Source organism: Idiotropiscis lumnitzeri, chromosome 12 (genome assembly GCF_059441095.1).
Source record: "Idiotropiscis lumnitzeri isolate Australia: NSW breed Sydney's pygmy pipehorse chromosome 12, RoL_Ilum_1.0, whole genome shotgun sequence".
NCBI classification, from domain to species: Eukaryota; Metazoa; Chordata; class Actinopteri; order Syngnathiformes; family Syngnathidae; genus Idiotropiscis; species Idiotropiscis lumnitzeri.
Window position 1 is genome coordinate 14,806,160 of NC_142402.1, and position 19,280 is coordinate 14,825,439.

The 19,280-nt window shown below is 37.2% G+C and overlaps 1 protein-coding gene and 2 long non-coding RNA genes across 8 annotated transcripts in view; 2 read left to right on the top strand and 1 right to left on the bottom strand.

Moving 5' to 3' along the window:
* Window positions 1-11,155, bottom strand: part of LOC148326086 (uncharacterized) — a 117,297-nt gene extending 106,142 nt beyond the window's left edge. For 2 of the 6 annotated variants that reach the window (XR_015846191.1, XR_015846190.1), the window contains exons 1-4: window positions 11,029-11,150; window positions 9,986-10,146; window positions 8,942-9,102; window positions 7,863-8,000 (exon numbers count right to left, since the gene is read on the bottom strand). This is a non-coding gene — a long non-coding RNA (uncharacterized LOC148326086). Of the gene's footprint in view, window positions 1-7,862; window positions 8,001-8,650; window positions 8,685-8,941; window positions 9,103-9,985; window positions 10,147-11,028 lie in introns of those variants that run through there. The other 4 variants (XR_015846193.1, XR_015846189.1, XR_015846192.1 and 1 more) reach the window with 4 other exon arrangements.
* LOC148326088 (uncharacterized) lies at window positions 1,090-3,933 on the top strand. The gene is made up of 7 exons (XR_015846096.1): window positions 1,090-1,164; window positions 1,745-1,768; window positions 2,337-2,351; window positions 2,629-2,643; window positions 3,226-3,246; window positions 3,548-3,562; window positions 3,913-3,933. It is a non-coding gene; the product is annotated as an uncharacterized LOC148326088 (long non-coding RNA).
* A 2,893-nt stretch (window positions 11,156-14,048) lies between the features above and the next one.
* LOC148326089 (collagen alpha-1(XII) chain-like) lies at window positions 14,049-18,551 on the top strand. The gene is made up of 9 exons (XM_088311287.1): window positions 14,049-14,064; window positions 14,222-14,242; window positions 15,264-15,284; window positions 16,539-16,553; window positions 16,792-16,812; window positions 17,076-17,669; window positions 17,875-17,898; window positions 18,221-18,288; window positions 18,354-18,551. Exons 1-9 carry the CDS (start codon window positions 14,049-14,051, stop codon window positions 18,441-18,443), a joined length of 870 nt encoding a protein of 289 aa, XP_088167413.1. The 3' UTR covers window positions 18,444-18,551.
* The last annotated feature ends 729 nt before the right edge of the window (window positions 18,552-19,280 follow it).

Consider the following 19,280-nt stretch of genomic DNA (forward strand, 5'->3'; position numbering starts at 1 on the left):
GATGCCAGCAAATCACCATCTACATTTTTTTTTCCTGTTACCAGTGTACTGTGATGAAATGTAGCGAAAACCTCCCAATACCCAATACAACCTTGTGTAAACACGGACAACTTAATTGCATGCGCATGTAAACCTGATAATAAAAGAGTACAACTTCGAATTAATCCATTCCTGAGATAAACTGTCGCCAAGGCAAAAAATACAGTTTATAAACTACAAATTAAGCCGCACACTTTGAGTCAAACTTTAACTGAGCAAGAGGAGATTGACAAAGCTGCAGCATAAACACACAAATAGCAATTGTAGAATGGCCACTTATGCTTTTTATAGATAGATAGATAGTTTATAGCCCCCAACCTCCGAGGGCTCGGCTATAGCCTTCTTCAAATCACACCACAGAACATAATTAACCTTCTGACTCATGCATAATAATGATAACACACTTTGTTCGACTGGAAAGGTATTTATAACAATTACATAAGAAGTATGTCAGGTAGACTAACAGACTATCAGACACACCTTTTAATACCAACTTCCTTGTATTTCAAGGGTGATTTTTTTCTTTTCCCTTTTTTAAATTGTTGTTTCATTTTGTTGAGGACACAGTTGTTTATCACACAGAGAGAGAGGGAGCGAGAGAGAGAGAATCACAAATGTATAAAGTGAAAGCATTTTGAGTGTTATTACTGTGTTATTACTTTGTGTTAATTAACAAAGCCTGAACTTTACTGACAAAAGATTTATACAGGTGTTTTGTTTTTGTCATGCAATTGTAACCAACTTGGCAGTGCTGGACCAATACTGGCCTCAAGGCATCGACATGAAAACTGCAGCTACGTGGTTTACATTATTACGTTGTTGCCTCTACACTTGCTTGTTCATATTTAATGCCCGACCTACTTGGCCCATCTAATAGGAGGGAAAAAAGAAGGGCAATTAACAACTGACATGAAGCTGTTGTACCTCTTCAGGTAACCATACAACATTCCTGCCAGTTGAATGCAGCGGGTGTGCCTTCCAATTAGTTGACAAGGGGGAAAAAAAATCACAGAAATTAAATCATATTTGAAGGTGTCCTTCATGTGAGACGTGAGGCGCTACAGTCAGTCATGGATCAGTTTTTTTGTTTTTTCTTTCTGTTGGTGTCTATATCGCTGAGCAATGGTGAGTACTTATTACATTTATTATTGAAAGACTTCAGTGATTGTAATTTGTATTTAAAACAGAAAGATGAAAGAAATTTCGATTTCAGTTAGGTACAGGTAATACCTGACAAAAACACAGAGACGATGGAATATTGGATTTAGAGTTTCTTAATTGTTGTATAACATTTTCTTGAGGTCCTGAAAGGATATGAAATTATCCCAATCTTTGCATGGAGCATGTAGGCAGGGTTGGATTTAGAATAAAAGGATTAGTGACCATGCCTGGACACAAACTGTAAGACGAGTGGCACATTCAAAAGATGTGCAAAAAAGAAAAAAAAGTGAGTAATATCTTGGTTTAAGAAAGCACAAACGTGGCCTTTTCTTTAACTGTTTTAAAATGTGTATGTAAATGTATCACAATAAATGCAAAGTGACGACGCCTAGGAAAGTGAAAGTGAAAGTTAAGCCTCCGGGAATCGAATCGATGCTTGACTTAGACTTGAACTAAATTGCAAAAAAAAAAAATAATAATAAAAAAATTGGACTGAATTCATCATCATTAAGTCATAAGGTAAAATGTTTTTTTTTTTTTCCAGCGCAATTAACCGGAGAAGTACCTGGTAAGATCCACTTCTACATCCAGGCACTGTATGCATTTTCCAGCCTCACTGGGATTCTGAAACCTCCTCCAGTGAATTCCGAGTATTATTGTTTCACGAAAACAAAAATTCCATACACACAAGACTTGTTACATTGCATTTTGTTATTCTGATAAAAATTATTTATAAAACATGAGCATGAAAAAAATACAGGAGGTGAATTTACGTAAATGTATTTTAAATGAAAAGTCAGAGCTATGGAAAGAATATTAATTTCTGCACTAAATACGACAATTTTTTTGTTTTATTTTACTTTTTAATTATTTCATTTCATTTATCATTGCAGTGTACCAATATTCAACTGAATTAAAAGTGTCAGAGTTATTCTTATTATGGAACCTTTTCACGTGTATATTTAGCACACTGTACAGCAGAAAAAAAAGGATATTATACGGATCAAATGTGGTCAATTTTTTTTTTTCCCCCCAAATGAATACTACTTTGCAGTGGATCTGTTGTTTTCCTGTAAAAAATAATGACCCCACCAAAACAAAGAAAATGAATTGCTTTTTCTTCCTTTACTTTTCAGATGACGGCGAGATAGGTAACCTTCCACATGTATACTTTGCACATTGTACACCAGAGAAATGATCTACAAGGAAAGTTCAAACATTTCAGTTCATCAGATTGCTGCAAGCGAAAATCATCCTGACAAGCTTGCACGTGATCCCATCGCCATAATCATTGGAAAACAAAAATGCACTTAGGATTATATGATAAGGATCAAATTTGGTCAATTAGTTTTTTCCCCAAATGAGTATTATTGGTCCCTTCCAAAGCAGTGAAAATGACTTGCTTTTTCTTTCTTATTTACTTTTCAGATAACGGCGAGATAGGTAACCTTCCACATGTATACTTTGCACATTGTACACCAGAAAAATGATCTACAAGGAAATCTCAAACACTAAAGTGCCCAAAAATATCAGAAAAGGGCCGTCCGTCCGGTGACGGTCGGTCTGTCAGTCAGGATGCGGTGAACGACGATTCCGCTGACGGATGAAAAACACAGTTCTGTCATTCGTCAGTCCATCCGTCAGTGACAGGTTTCAAATTTATCATAAATATAATTACCATGCGCTGCACACGTTAGAGGTTGGAAAGGGTGCACAATTGATCATGCGCGCATCTTCGAGTGAAAATCTTTTAGATGAAGCCTGTCGTTCTTTTTATGCACATCTTACCAATAATTGAGCCTTTTAAACGTTATGATGTCAGTTACAGTACAGTAGTTATTCGGAGTTCATCAGACTGCCGCAAGCTAATATCCACTTGACAACGTTGAACGTGATCCATCGCAACAGTCGTTGGGAAATATTTTTTTTTCAAAATCACTGAATGTATAATAGATAACGTAATATTGTATATTCATAAGTTGAAATGAAACAAATAACATGGTTTTTTTTCTCTCTTCTTTTAAGTTGTTTTTCCCACCAGGCCAGGTAATCTCCCACACGTATACTTTGCACATTGTACACCCGAAAAATGATTTACAAGGAAAGACCAAATAAATGTCATTTACATTTTTTTTAAGCACATCATTAGGATGTAACTTTTTTCACCAAATGTCCAATGCATGAGGTCATACAGTACATTCATGATTTAAAATAATTGGGCAAAGTTAGTCACACTCAGATAACTGTGCGCAAAGAATATGCACAGCTGAGTCTGAACCACGACTAATTGTGAACTGAAATTCATTCATATTCTAAAGAGCATCTTTCTCTTTTCTTTGCTTTTAAGATGACGGCACCGCAGGTAAACCTTCCACACGTATATTTAGTACACCACAACAATCTACATGGGAAGCTCAAACAATTTTTCAAGTTATCACGCGGTACACACATTTGCTGTGCGCCGTGAGGGTGAAAACAAGTACACGATTGATTATGCGAGCAACTGAGAGTGAACACTGAGTGTGAGGTTGCCTTATCAGATTGCCACAAGCCAAAATCCACCTTGCAACTTTTTACATGATCCATCGCCAGTCGTTGGGGGGGAAAAAAATAATGAAATAAAATCACCAAATGTTTAATAGATAACGGAATGTTGTATATTCATAAGTTGGAATTGAATAAATAAGTTTTTCTCTTTTCTTTACCTTTAAGCTACTGATGCCACCAGGCCAGGTAATCACCCACACGTATACTTTGCACATTGTTCACCAGAAAAATGATTTACCAGATCAAATAAATGTCATTTTAAACTTTTTTTAAGCATATCATTAGCACGTAACTTTTTTCACCAAAAGAGGTCATACAGTGCATTCATTAATTAAAATGGCATAGATAACATGTGGGGAAATGTTCTGATTAATTGTGAACCTAAATTAATTAATATTTTTCTCTCTTCTTTGTTTTTAAGTTAACGGCAGCACAGGTAACCATCCACACGTATATTATGTACACCACAAAAACGATCTAAAAGGGACGCTGAAACTATTTTTCACAAGTTACCATGCGGCGCACACATTTGCACAGTCGTTGGTGGAAAAAATAAAATTAAATCATTAAATGTTTAATAGATAAGGGAATATTGGAAATTCATAAATTGTAATGGAATAAATAACATGTTTTTCTCTTTTCTTTACTTGCAAGATACTCCTCCAACCAGGCCAGGTAATTTCCCACACGTGTACTTTACTTTACTTTACACGTATCCTATCGCACACCAGCAAAATGATCTAGAAGGGAAGCTTAAAAACAAAAGTGTCCAACTACTTCCAACCAAATCTTCAGCAAATATGTTAAAAGATTTTAGTTGAAGCCTGTTGTTATTTCTGCATATCTTAATTATTTAAGTTTAGTAAAGTTATAACTAGTTGTAAGGTCGCATTATTAGCAGTTCATCAAACTACCACCAGCAAGTATCCACCTCAGATCCTTGAACATGATCCCTTTACAACAGTAACTGAAAATTGAAATGTCACAGTGAATTCCTAATATAAGGAAATAATGTACATTCATGAATAAAAATGGAATAAATCACATGTTTTTCTTTTTTCCTTACATGTCAGATTCTAACCTGAGCAGCCCAGGTAACATTCATCTCGTATACTTTGCACATTGTACACTGGAAAAAAGATCCACAAGAGTAGCTTAAACTTTTTAGTGCCCATTTACGTCCAACCCAAAGTCTTTAGCAAATAAAAGTATGTGTAATATTCTTAGATTAAGCCTGTTGCTATTTTTGCTACTAATTACACATATGATCCCATAGCCACAGTTGTTTATTTTTTTTTTTTTTTCACCAAATGAAATTCGTTAAGTGGCAACAATTTTTACACTTTTTTATCTCTTCATTTTGGAATAATTATCAATTATGAATTAAAAATGGAATAAATAACACGTTTTTCCCTTTCCTTTACTTTTAAGATTCGCCCACCACCGGCCAAGGTAACCTCCCAAACGTCTACTTTGCACATTATACACCGGAAAAAAGATCTACAGGGGCAGCTCAAATGTTTAAGTGCCCACTTACATCCAACCCAAAGTCTTTAGCAAATAAAAGCATGTTTAATATTCTTAGATTAAGTCTGTTGCTATTTTTGCATCTTACAAATAATTCACACATGATCCCATCGCCACAATCGTTTATTTTTTTATTTTCACCAAAAGGCAAATGATTGATGAGGTAATATTGCCCCTTCGTGAATTAAAATTAAACTTTCTTCTTTCATTTATTTTTAAGGTGACGACAGCACAGGTAACCTCCCACGCGTACACTTTGTACATTGCACACCAGAACAAGTCCCACAAACCTTAATGACTTTTGTCCCAAATTGTTTTTATTTCATCAACTTGTTTTTATTCATTTTCATATTTTTTCTTTAAAGATACTCCTCCCACTCAGACAGGTAACGCGTAAGTGAAAAATGGGCAAAAATATTTTCATCAACGCAAGTTTTTCACCGGACAAAAACTAGACTAAACGAGACTAAAGCTTGCCTTATTGGGCAAGCAACCTCTCTGTCCACTTCAAAACTCGTTTGGAGACACATTTTTATTCTTTAGCTTTCGACTCAACATGAGACTCGATGTTCGTCTGCTTTCTACTGTTTATGTGTTTTAACTTGTGATCTAATTTCCTGCTAATTTAATTTACAGCATATGAAAAGTGCTTTGTTACAGCTCCAGCTGTTGTGAAATGTGCTAAATAAATTAAGTTGTATTGTATTGTATTGTCGTCTTTATTTTAACTAAATGTCTAGATATGGTAATACTGTCCATTCATGAATTAAAATGGATTTTTTTCTGTTTTATTTACTTTGAAGGCGACGACAACACAGGTAACTTCCCACACGAGTACTTTGCACACTGCACACTTGAACATTGATTGACAAGAAACGCTCAATAATTTCAGCCTAGAAACATTACCACAACAGTTTTAAGTTAAATTATTACAATAGAAGTTAATGAGATCACCACTGCACATGATCCCATAGCCACAGAAATCTCAAATAAGGTAATAATGTATAAAAATGAAATAAATAACAGTTTGCAACATTTTTCTCCTTTCTTTACATTTCAGATTCTACCCCTACCAGCCCAGGTAACATTCATCTCGTATACTTTGCACATCGTACACCGGAAAAAAGATCTACAAGAGTAGCTTAAACTTTTTAGTGCCCACTTACGTCCAACCCAAAGAATTAAGCAAATAAAGTAGGTTTAAAATTCTTAGATTAAGCCTGTTGCTATTTTTGCTACAAATTACACATATGATCCCATAGCCACAGTTGTTTATTTTTCTTTTTTTTTCACCAAATGAAATTCGTTAAGTGGTAACAATTTTTACACTTTTTTATCTCTTCATTTTGGAATAATTATCAATTATGAATTAAAAATGGAATAAATAACACGTTTTTCCCTTTCCTTTACTTTTAAGATTCGCCCACCACCGGCCAAGGTAACCTCCCAAACGTCTACTTTGCACATTGTACACCGGAAAAAGATCTACAAGGGCAGCTCAAATGTTTAAGTGCCCACTTACATCCAACCCAAAGTCTTTAGCAAATAAAAGCATGTTTAATATTCTTAGATTAAGTCTGTTGCTATTTTTGCATCTTACAAATAATTCACACATGATCCCATCGCCACAATCGTTTATTTTTTTATTTTCACCAAAAGGCAAATGATTGATGAGGTAATATTGCCCCTTCGTGAATTAAAATTAAACTTTCTTCTTTCATTTATTTTTAAGGTGACGACAGCACAGGTAACCTCCCACGCGTACACTTTGTACATTGCACACCAGAACAAGTCCCACAAACCTTAATGACTTTGCATAAAAATCTTACCAAAAAAATTCAGCCTAGAAATATTACCACTACAGTAAAAATTGAATAATTTTTCATCGTGAATTAATAAATGGAATAAATAACATGTTTTTATTTTTTCAGATACTACCACCACCGGCCAAGGTAACCTCCCACACGTAAACTTTGCAGATTGTACACCAGAACAATGTCTACAAGATACTGTATTTCGTCATTTTGTTGCCGAAAACTTGGCAAAATTATTTTCGTCAACGTAAGTTTTTCACCAAACCAAAAACTAGACTTGACATGACTAAAGCCTCCATTATTAATCAATAACTCAGACGACATCAGTATGATTTTTTCGTGGACTAATTAAAACGAGATAGAAATATAGTTCATAATGGTTCATCTGGGCTAAAATATATGGACATTTTAGTTCCTGAGCCGTGAGAAAGAGGCACCGTGGTGTATGAACACAGTTCTGCTATACTGAACTGGAGAAAAAAAGAGGATATTTGATTTTTTGAAGGGAAGGAATGTGGGCACAATAAAGCGGGGAAAAAACACAACAAACCTGAAAACACACAATGTTCACCACAAATACATTGTGGTAAGTTCACAAAAAGTTTAACGATGGTATATACATTACACAAACAGCGATAATGTTCAAACAATAAGGTAAAACGGACCGTCAACTAATACTAGCTAACTTGCTAGCTTGTCACATGTAGCGATAGTAGCAACTTGTTGGTCCCTTTAAGATACTTCTGTTCGTCTCAAATATTTAAATGGCCTTACCCCAACGTATCTCTCTGAGCTCCTCCACCGCTTCGCACCTGCCCGCTGCCGCAGGTCTGCGGACCAAATGCTGCTGAGGTGACGAGGACTAAGCTCAGCCTCTGGCGGTATCTCGCCTTTTCTGTCGCCGGTCCTTCCCTATGGAATGAGCTTCAATTAAATGCTAGGCAAGACCCCTCTCTGTGAACCTTTATAACCCGTTTGAAGACACATTTGTATTCTTTAGCTTTCGACTCAACATGAGACTGTCGTTGTTCTGCTTTTCTTCCGGCATTTATTGTATATGCTCCAGCTGTTGTGAAATACGCTAAATAAATTAACTGGAATTGTATTGTCATCTTAATTTTGACTAAATGTCTAGATATGGTAATACTGTCCATTCATGAATTAAAATGGATTTTTTTCTGTTTTATTTACTTTGAAGGCGACGACAACACAGGTAACTTCCCACACGAGTACTTTGCACACTGCACACTTGAACATTGATTGACAAGAAACGCTCAATTATTTCAGCCTAGAAACATTACCACAACAGTTTTAAGTTAAATTATTACAATAGAAGTTAATGAGATGACCACTGCACATGATCCCATAGCCACAGAAATCTCAAATAAGGTAATAATGTATAAAAATGAAATAAATAACAGTTTGCAACGTTTTTCTCCTTTCTTTACATTTCAGATTCTACCCCTACCAGCCCAGGTAACATTCATCTCGTATACTTTGCACATCGTACACCGGGAAAAAAGATCTACAAGAGTAGCTTAAACTTTTTAGTGCCCACTTACGTCCAACCCAAAGAATTAAGCAAATAAAGTAGGTTTAAAATTCTTAGATTAAGCCTGTTGCTATTTTTACTACAAATAATTACACATATGATCCCATAGCCACAGAAATCTCAAATAAGGTAATAATGTATAAAAATGAAATAAATAACAGTTTGCAACATTTTTCTCCTTTCTTTACATTTTAGATTCTACCCCTACCAGCCCAGGTAACATTCATCTCGTATACTTTGCACATCGTACACCGGAAAAAAGATCTACAAGAGTAGCTTAAACTTTTTAGTGCCCACTTACGTCCAACCCAAAGAATTAAGCAAATAAAGTAGGTGTTGTGGAGGCTTCGCCGTAACTGCTCCGACTGGTCGCACTCTTGCCCTGTCCGGCTCTCTCTTTCTCTCTCGCTCAACCGCGGCGCCAAAGCGATGAAGGACCGCGCCTAGCTGCCCGAACACTGCCTGCATAAAAATAAGGAAATATGAGTCTTTTGTACAGTAGGTTTAAAATTCTTAGATTAAGCCTGTTGCTATTTTTGCTACAAATAATTACACATATGATCCCATAGCCACAGAAATCTCAAATAAGGTAATAATGTATAAAAATGAAATAAATAACAGTTTGCAACATTTTTCTCCTTTCTTTACATTTCAGATTCTACCCCTACCAGCCCAGGTAACATTCATCTCGTATACTTTGCACATCGTACACCGGGAAAAAAGATCTACAAGAGTAGCTTAAACTTTTTAGTGCCCACTTACGTCCAACCCAAAGAATTAAGCAAATAAAGTAGGTTTAAAATTCTTAGATTAAGCCTGTTGCTATTTTTGCTACAAATAATTACACATATGATCCCATAGCCACAGAAATCTCAAATAAGGTAATAATGTATAAAAATGAAATAAATAACAGTTTGCAACATTTTTCTCCTTTCTTTACATTTCAGATTCTACCCCTACCAGCCCAGGTAACATTCATCTCGTATACTTTGCACATCGTACACCGGGAAAAAAGATCTACAAGAGTAGCTTAAACTTTTTAGTGCCCACTTACGTCCAACCCAAAGAATTAAGCAAATAAAGTAGGTTTAAAATTCTTAGATTAAGCCTGTTGCTATTTTTGCTACAAATAATTACACATATGATCCCATAGCCACAGAAATCTCAAATAAGGTAATAATGTATAAAAATGAAATAAATAACAGTTTGCAACGTTTTTCTCCTTTCTTTACATTTCAGATTCTACCCCTACCAGCCCAGGTAACATTCATTTCGTATACTTTGCACATCGTACACCGGAAAAAAGATCTACAAGAGTAGCTTAAACTTTTTAGTGCCCACTTACGTCCAACCCAAAGAATTAAGCAAATAAAGTAGGTGTTGTGGAGGCTTCGCCGTAACTGCTCCGACTGGTCGCACTCTTGCCCTGTCCGGCTCTCTCTTTCTCTCTCGCTCGACCGCGGCGCCAAAGCGATGAAGGACCGCGCCTAGCTGCCCGAACACTGCCTGCATAAAAATAAGGAAATATGAGTCTTTTGTACAGTAGGTTTAAAATTCTTAGATTAAGCCTGTTGCTATTTTTACTACAAATAATTACACATATGATCCCATAGCCACAGAAATCTCAAATAAGGTAATAATGTATAAAAATGAAATAAATAACAGTTTGCAACGTTTTTCTCCTTTCTTTATATTTCAGATTCTACCCCTACCAGCCCAGGTAACATTCATTTCGTATACTTTGCACATCGTACACCGGAAAAAAGATCTACAAGAGTAGCTTAAACTTTTTAGTGCCCACTTACGTCCAACCCAAAGAATTAAGCAAATAAAGTAGGTTTAAAATTCTTAGATTAAGCCTGTTGCTATTTTTGCTACAAATAATTACACAAATGATCCCATAGCCACAGAAATCTCAAATAAGGTAATAATGTATAAAAATGAAATAAATAACAGTTTGCAACGTTTTTCTCCTTTCTTTACATTTCAGATTCTACCCCTACCAGCCCAGGTAACATTCATCTCGTATACTTTGCACATCGTACACCGGGAAAAAAGATCTACAAGAGTAGCTTAAACTTTTTAGTGCCCACTTACGTCCAACCCAAAGAATTAAGCAAATAAAGTAGGTTTAAAATTCTTAGATTAAGCCTGTTGCTATTTTTGCTACAAATAATTACACATATGATCCCATAGCCACAGAAATCTCAAATAAGGTAATAATGTATAAAAATGAAATAAATAACAGTTTGCAACGTTTTTCTCCTTTCTTTACATTTCAGATTCTACCCCTACCAGCCCAGGTAACATTCATTTCGTATACTTTGCACATCGTACACCGGAAAAAAGATCTACAAGAGTAGCTTAAACTTTTTAGTGCCCACTTACGTCCAACCCAAAGAATTAAGCAAATAAAGTAGGTGTTGTGGAGGCTTCGCCGTAACTGCTCCGACTGGTCGCACTCTTGCCCTGTCCGGCTCTCTCTTTCTCTCTCGCTCGACCGCGGCGCCAAAGCGATGAAGGACCGCACCTAGCTGCCCGAACACTGCCTGCATAAAAATAAGGAAATATGAGTCTTTTGTACAGTAGGTTTAAAATTCTTAGATTAAGCCTGTTGCTATTTTTGCTACAAATAATTACACATATGATCCCATAGCCACAGAAATCTCAAATAAGGTAATAATGTATAAAAATGAAATAAATAACAGTTTGCAACGTTTTTCTCCTTTCTTTACATTTCAGATTCTACCCCTACCAGCCCAGGTAACATTCATCTCGTATACTTTGCACATCGTACACCGGAAAAAAGATCTACAAGAGTAGCTTAAACTTTTTAGTGCCCACTTACGTCCAACCCAAAGAATTAAGCAAATAAAGTAGGTGTTGTGGAGGCTTCGCCGTAACTGCTCCGACTGGTCGCACTCTTGCCCTGTCCGGCTCTCTCTTTCTCTCTCGCTCGACCGCGGCGCCAAAGCGATGAAGGACCGCGCCTAGCTGCCCGAACACTGCCTGCATAAAAATAAGGAAATATGAGTCTTTTGTACAATAGGTTTAAAATTCTTAGATTAAGCCTGTTGCTATTTTTACTACAAATAATTACACATATGATCCCATAGCCACAGAAATCTCAAATAAGGTAATAATGTATAAAAATGAAATAAATAACAGTTTGCAACATTTTTCTCCTTTCTTTACATTTCAGATTCTACCCCTACCAGCCCAGGTAACATTCATCTCGTATACTTTGCACATCCTACACCGGGAAAAAAGATCTACAAGAGTAGCTTAAACTTTTTAGTGCCCGCTTACGTCCAACCCAAAGAATTAAGCAAATAAAGTAGGTTTAAAATTCTTAGATTAAGCCTGTTGCTATTTTTGCTACAAATAATTACACATATGATCCCATAGCCACAGAAATCTCAAATAAGGTAATAATGTATAAAAATGAAATAAATAACAGTTTGCAACATTTTTCTCCTTTCTTTACATTTCAGATTCTACCCCTACCAGCTCAGGTAACATTTTCTCGTATACTTTGCACATCCTACACCGGGAAAAAAGATCTACAAGAGTAGCTTAAACTTTTTAGTGCCCGCTTACGTCCAACCCAAAGAATTAAGCAAATAAAGTAGGTTTAAAATTCTTAGATTAAGCCTGTTGCTATTTTTGCTACAAATAATTACACATATGATCCCATAGCCACAGAAATCTCAAATAAGGTAATAATGTATAAAAATGAAATAAATAACAGTTTGCAACATTTTTCTCCTTTCTTTACATTTCAGATTCTACCCCTACCAGCTCAGGTAACATTTTCTCGTATACTTTGCACATCCTACACCGGGAAAAAAGATCTACAAGAGTAGCTTAAACTTTTTAGTGCCCACTTACGTCCAACCCAAAGAATTAAGCAAATAAAGTAGGTGTTGTGGAGGCTTCGCCGTAACTGCTCCGACTGGTCGCACTCTTGCCCTGTCCGGCTCTCTCTTTCTCTCTCGCTCGACCGCGGCGCCAAAGCGATGAAGGACCGCGCCTAGCTGCCCGAACACTGCCTGCATAAAAATAAGGAAATATGAGTCTTTTGTACAGTAGGTTTAAAATTCTTAGATTAAGCCTGTTGCTATTTTTACTACAAATAATTACACATATGATCCCATAGCCACAGAAATCTCAAATAAGGTAATAATGTATAAAAATGAAATAAATAACAGTTTGCAACGTTTTTCTCCTTTCTTTACATTTCAGATTCTACCCCTACCAGCCCAGGTAACATTCATTTCGTATACTTTGCACATCGTACACCGGAAAAAAGATCTACAAGAGTAGCTTAAACTTTTTAGTGCCCACTTACGTCCAACCCAAAGAATTAAGCAAATAAAGTAGGTTTAAAATTCTTAGATTAAGCCTGTTGCTATTTTTGCTACAAATAATTACACATATGATCCCATAGCCACAGAAATCTCAAATAAGGTAATAATGTATAAAAATGAAATAAATAACAGTTTGCAACATTTTTCTCCTTTCTTTACATTTCAGATTCTACCCCTACCAGCCCAGGTAACATTCATCTCGTATACTTTGCACATCGTACACCGGGAAAAAAGATCTACAAGAGTAGCTTAAACTTTTTAGTGCCCACTTACGTCCAACCCAAAGAATTAAGCAAATAAAGTAGGTTTAAAATTCTTAGATTAAGCCTGTTGCTATTTTTGCTACAAATAATTACACATATGATCCCATAGCCACAGAAATCTCAAATAAGGTAATAATGTATAAAAATGAAATAAATAACAGTTTGCAACGTTTTTCTCCTTTCTTTATATTTCAGATTCTACCCCTACCAGCCCAGGTAACATTCATTTCGTATACTTTGCACATCGTACACCGGGAAAAAAGATCTACAAGAGTAGCTTAAACTTTTTAGTGCCCACTTACGTCCAACCCAAAGAATTAAGCAAATAAAGTAGGTTTAAAATTCTTAGATTAAGCCTGTTGCTATTTTTGCTACAAATAATTACACAAATGATCCCATAGCCACAGAAATCTCAAATAAGGTAATAATGTATAAAAATGAAATAAATAACAGTTTGCAACGTTTTTCTCCTTTCTTTACATTTCAGATTCTACCCCTACCAGCCCAGGTAACATTCATTTCGTATACTTTGCACATCGTACACCGGGAAAAAAGATCTACAAGAGTAGCTTAAACTTTTTAGTGCCCACTTACGTCCAACCCAAAGAATTAAGCAAATAAAGTAGGTGTTGTGGAGGCTTCGCCGTAACTGCTCCGACTGGTCGCACTCTTGCCCTGTCCGGCTCTCTCTTTCTCTCTCGCTCGACCGCGGCGCCAAAGCGATGAAGGACCGCGCCTAGCTGCCCGAACACTGCCTGCATAAAAATAAGGAAATATGAGTCTTTTGTACAGTAGGTTTAAAATTCTTAGATTAAGCCTGTTGCTATTTTTACTACAAATAATTACACATATGATCCCATAGCCACAGAAATCTCAAATAAGGTAATAATGTATAAAAATGAAATAAATAACAGTTTGCAACGTTTTTCTCCTTTCTTTACATTTCAGATTCTACCCCTACCAGCCCAGGTAACATTCATTTCGTATACTTTGCACATCGTACACCGGAAAAAAGATCTACAAGAGTAGCTTAAACATTTTAGTGCCCACTTACGTCCAACCCAAAGAATTAAGCAAATAAAGTAGGTTTAAAATTCTTAGATTAAGCCTGTTGCTATTTTTGCTACAAATAATTACACATATGATCCCATAGCCACAGAAATCTCAAATAAGGTAATAATGTATAAAAATGAAATAAATAACAGTTTGCAACATTTTTCTCCTTTCTTTACATTTCAGATTCTACCCCTACCAGCTCAGGTAACATTTTCTCGTATACTTTGCACATCCTACACCGGGAAAAAAGATCTACAAGAGTAGCTTAAACTTTTTAGTGCCCACTTACGTCCAACCCAAAGAATTAAGCAAATAAAGTAGGTTTAAAATTCTTAGATTAAGCCTGTTGCTATTTTTGCTACAAATAATTACACATATGATCCCATAGCCACAGAAATCTCAAATAAGGTAATAATGTATAAAAATGAAATAAATAACAGTTTGCAACGTTTTTCTCCTTTCTTTACATTTCAGATTCTACCCCTACCAGCTCAGGTAACATTTTCTCGTATACTTTGCACATCCTACACCGGGAAAAAAGATCTACAAGAGTAGCTTAAACTTTTTAGTGCCCACTTACGTCCAACCCAAAGAATTAAGCAAATAAAGTAGGTGTTGTGGAGGCTTCGCCGTAACTGCTCCGACTGGTCGCACTCCTGCCCTGTCCGGCTCTCTCTTTCTCTCTCGCTCGACCGCGGCGCCAAAGCGATGAAGGACCGCGCCTAGCTGCCCGAACACTGCCTGCATAAAAATAAGGAAATATGAGTCTTTTGTACAATAGGTTTAAAATTCTTAGATTAAGCCTGTTGCTATTTTTGCTACAAATAATTACACATATGATCCCATAGCCACAGAAATCTCAAATAAGGTAATAATGTATAAAAATGAAATAAATAACAGTTTGCAACGTTTTTCTCCTTTCTTTACATTTCAGATTCTACCCCTACCAGCCCAGGTAACATTCAACTCGTATACTTTGCACATCGTACACCGGAAAAAAAGATCTTCAAGGGTAGCTTAAACTTTTAAAGGAGGTAAAGAGCAACGGTGGCCCATTTTTCAAAAACAAAGCTCAATTTATATATTTTTTGATCAGGAAACTGAAATTCGTTAAGTGCTTTTTACACTTTTTTTATCTCTTCATTTTGGAAAAATGATCAATCACGAATTAACTCATTCACTATCAGCCGAGTGAAAAAAATGGATCTTTGACGTATTAATCCGTCAATGGCAGTGAATGAGTTAAAAATGTAACAATTAACACATTTTTCTCTTTTCTTTATTTTTAAGATTCGCCCACCACGGTAACCTCCCAAACGTATACTTTGCACATTGTACACCAAAAAAATATCTACAAGGTCATGTTAATTTCGGAAGTGAAAAATGGGCAAAAATATTTTCATCAACGCAAGTTTTTCACCGGACAAAAACTGTCAGGGTTGAGGAAGATGAGGACCCAAACGCAGGGAAGCCAGGCAGGGGTAACTTAAAGGGCATTTATTAAACAGAAAACTAAGGCAAACAAGGAACTTGGAAAAGGTAACCTCCCACACGTAAACTTTGAAGATTGTACACCAGAACAATGTCTACAAAATCCTGTATTTCGTCATTTCGTTGGCGACAACTATGCAAAATTATTTTCGTCATTGTAAGTTTTTCACCGAACCAAAAACTAGACTAGACAAGACTAAAGCCTTGTGGTAAGTTCACAAAACGTTTAGTGATGGTTTATAACGTATAATGACCGCCAACAAAAACTAGCTAACTAACTAGCTTGTCACATGTAGCGATAGTAGCAACTTACTTTCCAGATTGTACACCAGAACTTTGATTTTAAAGTGAAAAAAAAACACTCACATGCCCAACTGCGTCCAACTAGACTTTTGCAATTCTGTTCAACTATCTTAGATGAAGCCTGTTGTTATTTTTGCATTATATCGAACTTATAATTTGGGTACAGCAACTTTATGACTATAATATATAACAAGATACAAACAAAGGTTGGAAATCACTGTTCGAGGAGAACCAGCACAAGTACATTTGATTTCAATTGCCATCGATATTAATACAAATAAATGCCTGAAAACGTAACAAAAAAATACCTGCAATTATTTCTAAAAATATTCGCCTAATGTATACTGTAAGGTAAGGTAATACTGTCCATTCCTAAATTTTAATTCATATTTTCTCTCTTTCATTTACTTTTAAGGAGACAACACCACAGGTAACCTCCCACACGTATACTTTGCACATTGCACACCAAAAAGAATGATCTACAAAATCCAAGTTCATCGCCTGGCACCAGCTAATATCCACCTCACAACCTTGCACATTATCTCTTTGCCACAGTCATTAAAAAAAGAAAAATAAATTATCAAATGCCTCACAGGTAAGGTAATAATGTGCATTCAGGAAATTCAAATGGAATAAAAAACTTGTTTTTCTCTTTTCTTTACTTTCAGTTCCTCCTAACATAATCGAAGGTAACCTCTCACACAAATACTATACTTAACTATATTGTGCAGAAGAAAAATCAAACGTAAAAGTGCACAATTGCGTCCACACATTATCCACAGTTGTTTTTAAGGTTTTTTTTTCGAATTTTTGCTGTTCATGTTAAACATTAACGGCTACATTACGCACATCTCTGCTTCTGAAACACGGTCAATTTCCCCATTGATTAATTTTATTGTTCAAGGAAATGTATGGGTAAAAAAATGAAAAGGTGCTTACTCTCCCCTCTCAGAATGTCAGAATGCCACCGTGGCTGATGTGGTCTTCTTGGTGGACGGCTCCTCCAGCATCGGCCCTGTGAATTTCCAGGAGGTCCGAAGTTTTCTCCGAACCGTGGTGTCCAGTTTGCAAATTGGTCCTGACAATGTCCGCGTAGGATTGGCACAATACAGCGGAGAGCCTATTCAAGAGTTCTCGTTGACAGAGCACATGGACATGAAATCTCTGCTGGACGCACTGGACAACTTCCCCTACCGGATGGGATTTACACTGACGGGCAAAGCCATTGATTTCATACGGACGACGTACTTCACGGAAAGCGCCGGAAGCCGAGCCAACGACAGGGTGACTCAGATCGCTGTGGTCCTCACAGACGGAGCCTCCGGGGACAACGTCACGGAGCCCGCTCGGCGCCTCAGACAACACGGGGTCATCGTCTTCGCTATCGGAGTGGGACTAGTCAACCAGCCGGAGCTAATTTCCATTGCCAGCCGACCGTCTGACAACTTCACATTCTTTATTGACAGCTTCCAAACTCTTCAAAGACTAAGCGATGCTGTGCTGCAAACCGTGTGCACTACCATAGTCGACGACAAACCGATTCCAGGTGAGCACATACAGAGGCTCCTGAGTTTAGGTTTCTGGGTTACAATCTGTGGCGTAGCGCATGGGTAAATGAAAGGACAGAAGCGCTTTAAAAAAAATAAAATTAAAAAAAAAAATATATATATATATATATACACTAATGTTTTTTTGCATAGTTTTGAATACTGCTACTAAAATAATGTAATTTTGTCTTTTGTTCGGTGAAGACGACCCCATGAGGCAAGGACAAGGTATCTCCTGTCACACGCGCGCACAAGCACGCGCGCGCGCGCACGCACAAACACACGTGCACGCACACATTGTACTGGCAATTCATAGGAGCAAATCTACTTGTTCACCACCAAAAAAAAAAAAAAATTGGCATTGCTCTACCTTCGCCAGTAGATGGCAGCAAATCAGCATCTAGAAATTGTTACTCTTTGTATTTTTCTCTGAGAAAATGCTGTGCGTCAGAGGCACAAGCAAGTAGTGTTCAACTGAAAAGACAAAAGGAGAAACAAAGTGTGTACTTTCAGTCACTTTGTAACTTGGTTTCTTTATATTTCCCAACAGTGTACATGCATCTAAACGCTCGGGTTAATTTTGTCCAGGGAGTCAACGTGACAGAAATCCTCCAACAAGTAAGTGGCGTATAGCACAGAAGTCCATATTCCTGCTCTCGTTCTGAATGTTTGCTCTCTCACAGTTCATCTTGAACATAACTCGTGATTTCTGCACCGACTGCCAACTTGACTTTAATACAACGGTAACCCCGGACCAGATCATACCACCCTGACCAACTTTTAACTTGTCCGTGTGCAAACAGAGAAGATGCCCTCTCTTCCAGTTTGGCAATTCTATTGTGTGCTTGTGTACACGGCGACGACGACATTGCATGCTCACGTAAACCTGACAATAAAAAAAGTCGATTAATCCTCACTTTGAATGAATCCATTCCTGAGTCTACATTTTAATGACGCACTTTCCAGCACGCTTTGACAGCGTGAGGAGATGGCCTCCTCTGAGCTGGCGATGGGCCTGTGTTGCCGGGCTGAAGGCTGAAAGGGAGTACGCCGTCCGAGCGGGGAGCCCAGGCACAGCGCCCGCCTCTGCCCAGTGCCGGCACTAAAAAGTCCATCTTCATATGGACCCATAATTCATACGGGTGAACTAGCCAAAGCTTGCGGACAATCTTGTCTTTGCTCTTTGTTTTACTGTCAAACGTTGTTCCTTGCGATTAATGTGATTACCCTGTGATTGACAAGCAACCGGTTCACGACGTACCCAAAGTGTGCTGAGTCTCCATCAAAAAGACAAATTCCAACACGACATCTCAAGAAGAACAACTTTAGGGAGAGTTTATGTGGTGACCCCCACTTCTAAAAGAGGATGAGGCAATTACGTTGTAGGAAATGGAAGCAGGTCCTCATAGCCCCGGGGATTGCCGCAACCTCTCTGAGCGGATCGTTCAAATTAGACAAGCGCTGTCCGTCCTCACAAACCTTTGACCTGGCTGATTTAATTGCATGAAGAGCATGTGTAAATGAGTTCATTTCTTCACCCCTTCGCCGTTGGTGAATCTGATATCAAGCAGCTAATCGACGGCGAACCGCAGGCATTGGTGAAGGTGAGG

Bases quoted from the DNA above. Each gene is read 5' to 3' on its own strand.
- LOC148326089 (XM_088311287.1), top strand. The intron at 14,243-15,263 runs GTAACATTCATT...TTTACATTTCAG, and splicing joins TTCTACCCCTACCAGCCCAG to ATTCTACCCCTACCAGCCCA. The intron at 18,289-18,353 runs GTAAGTGGCGTA...GCTCTCTCACAG, and splicing joins TGACAGAAATCCTCCAACAA to TTCATCTTGAACATAACTCG.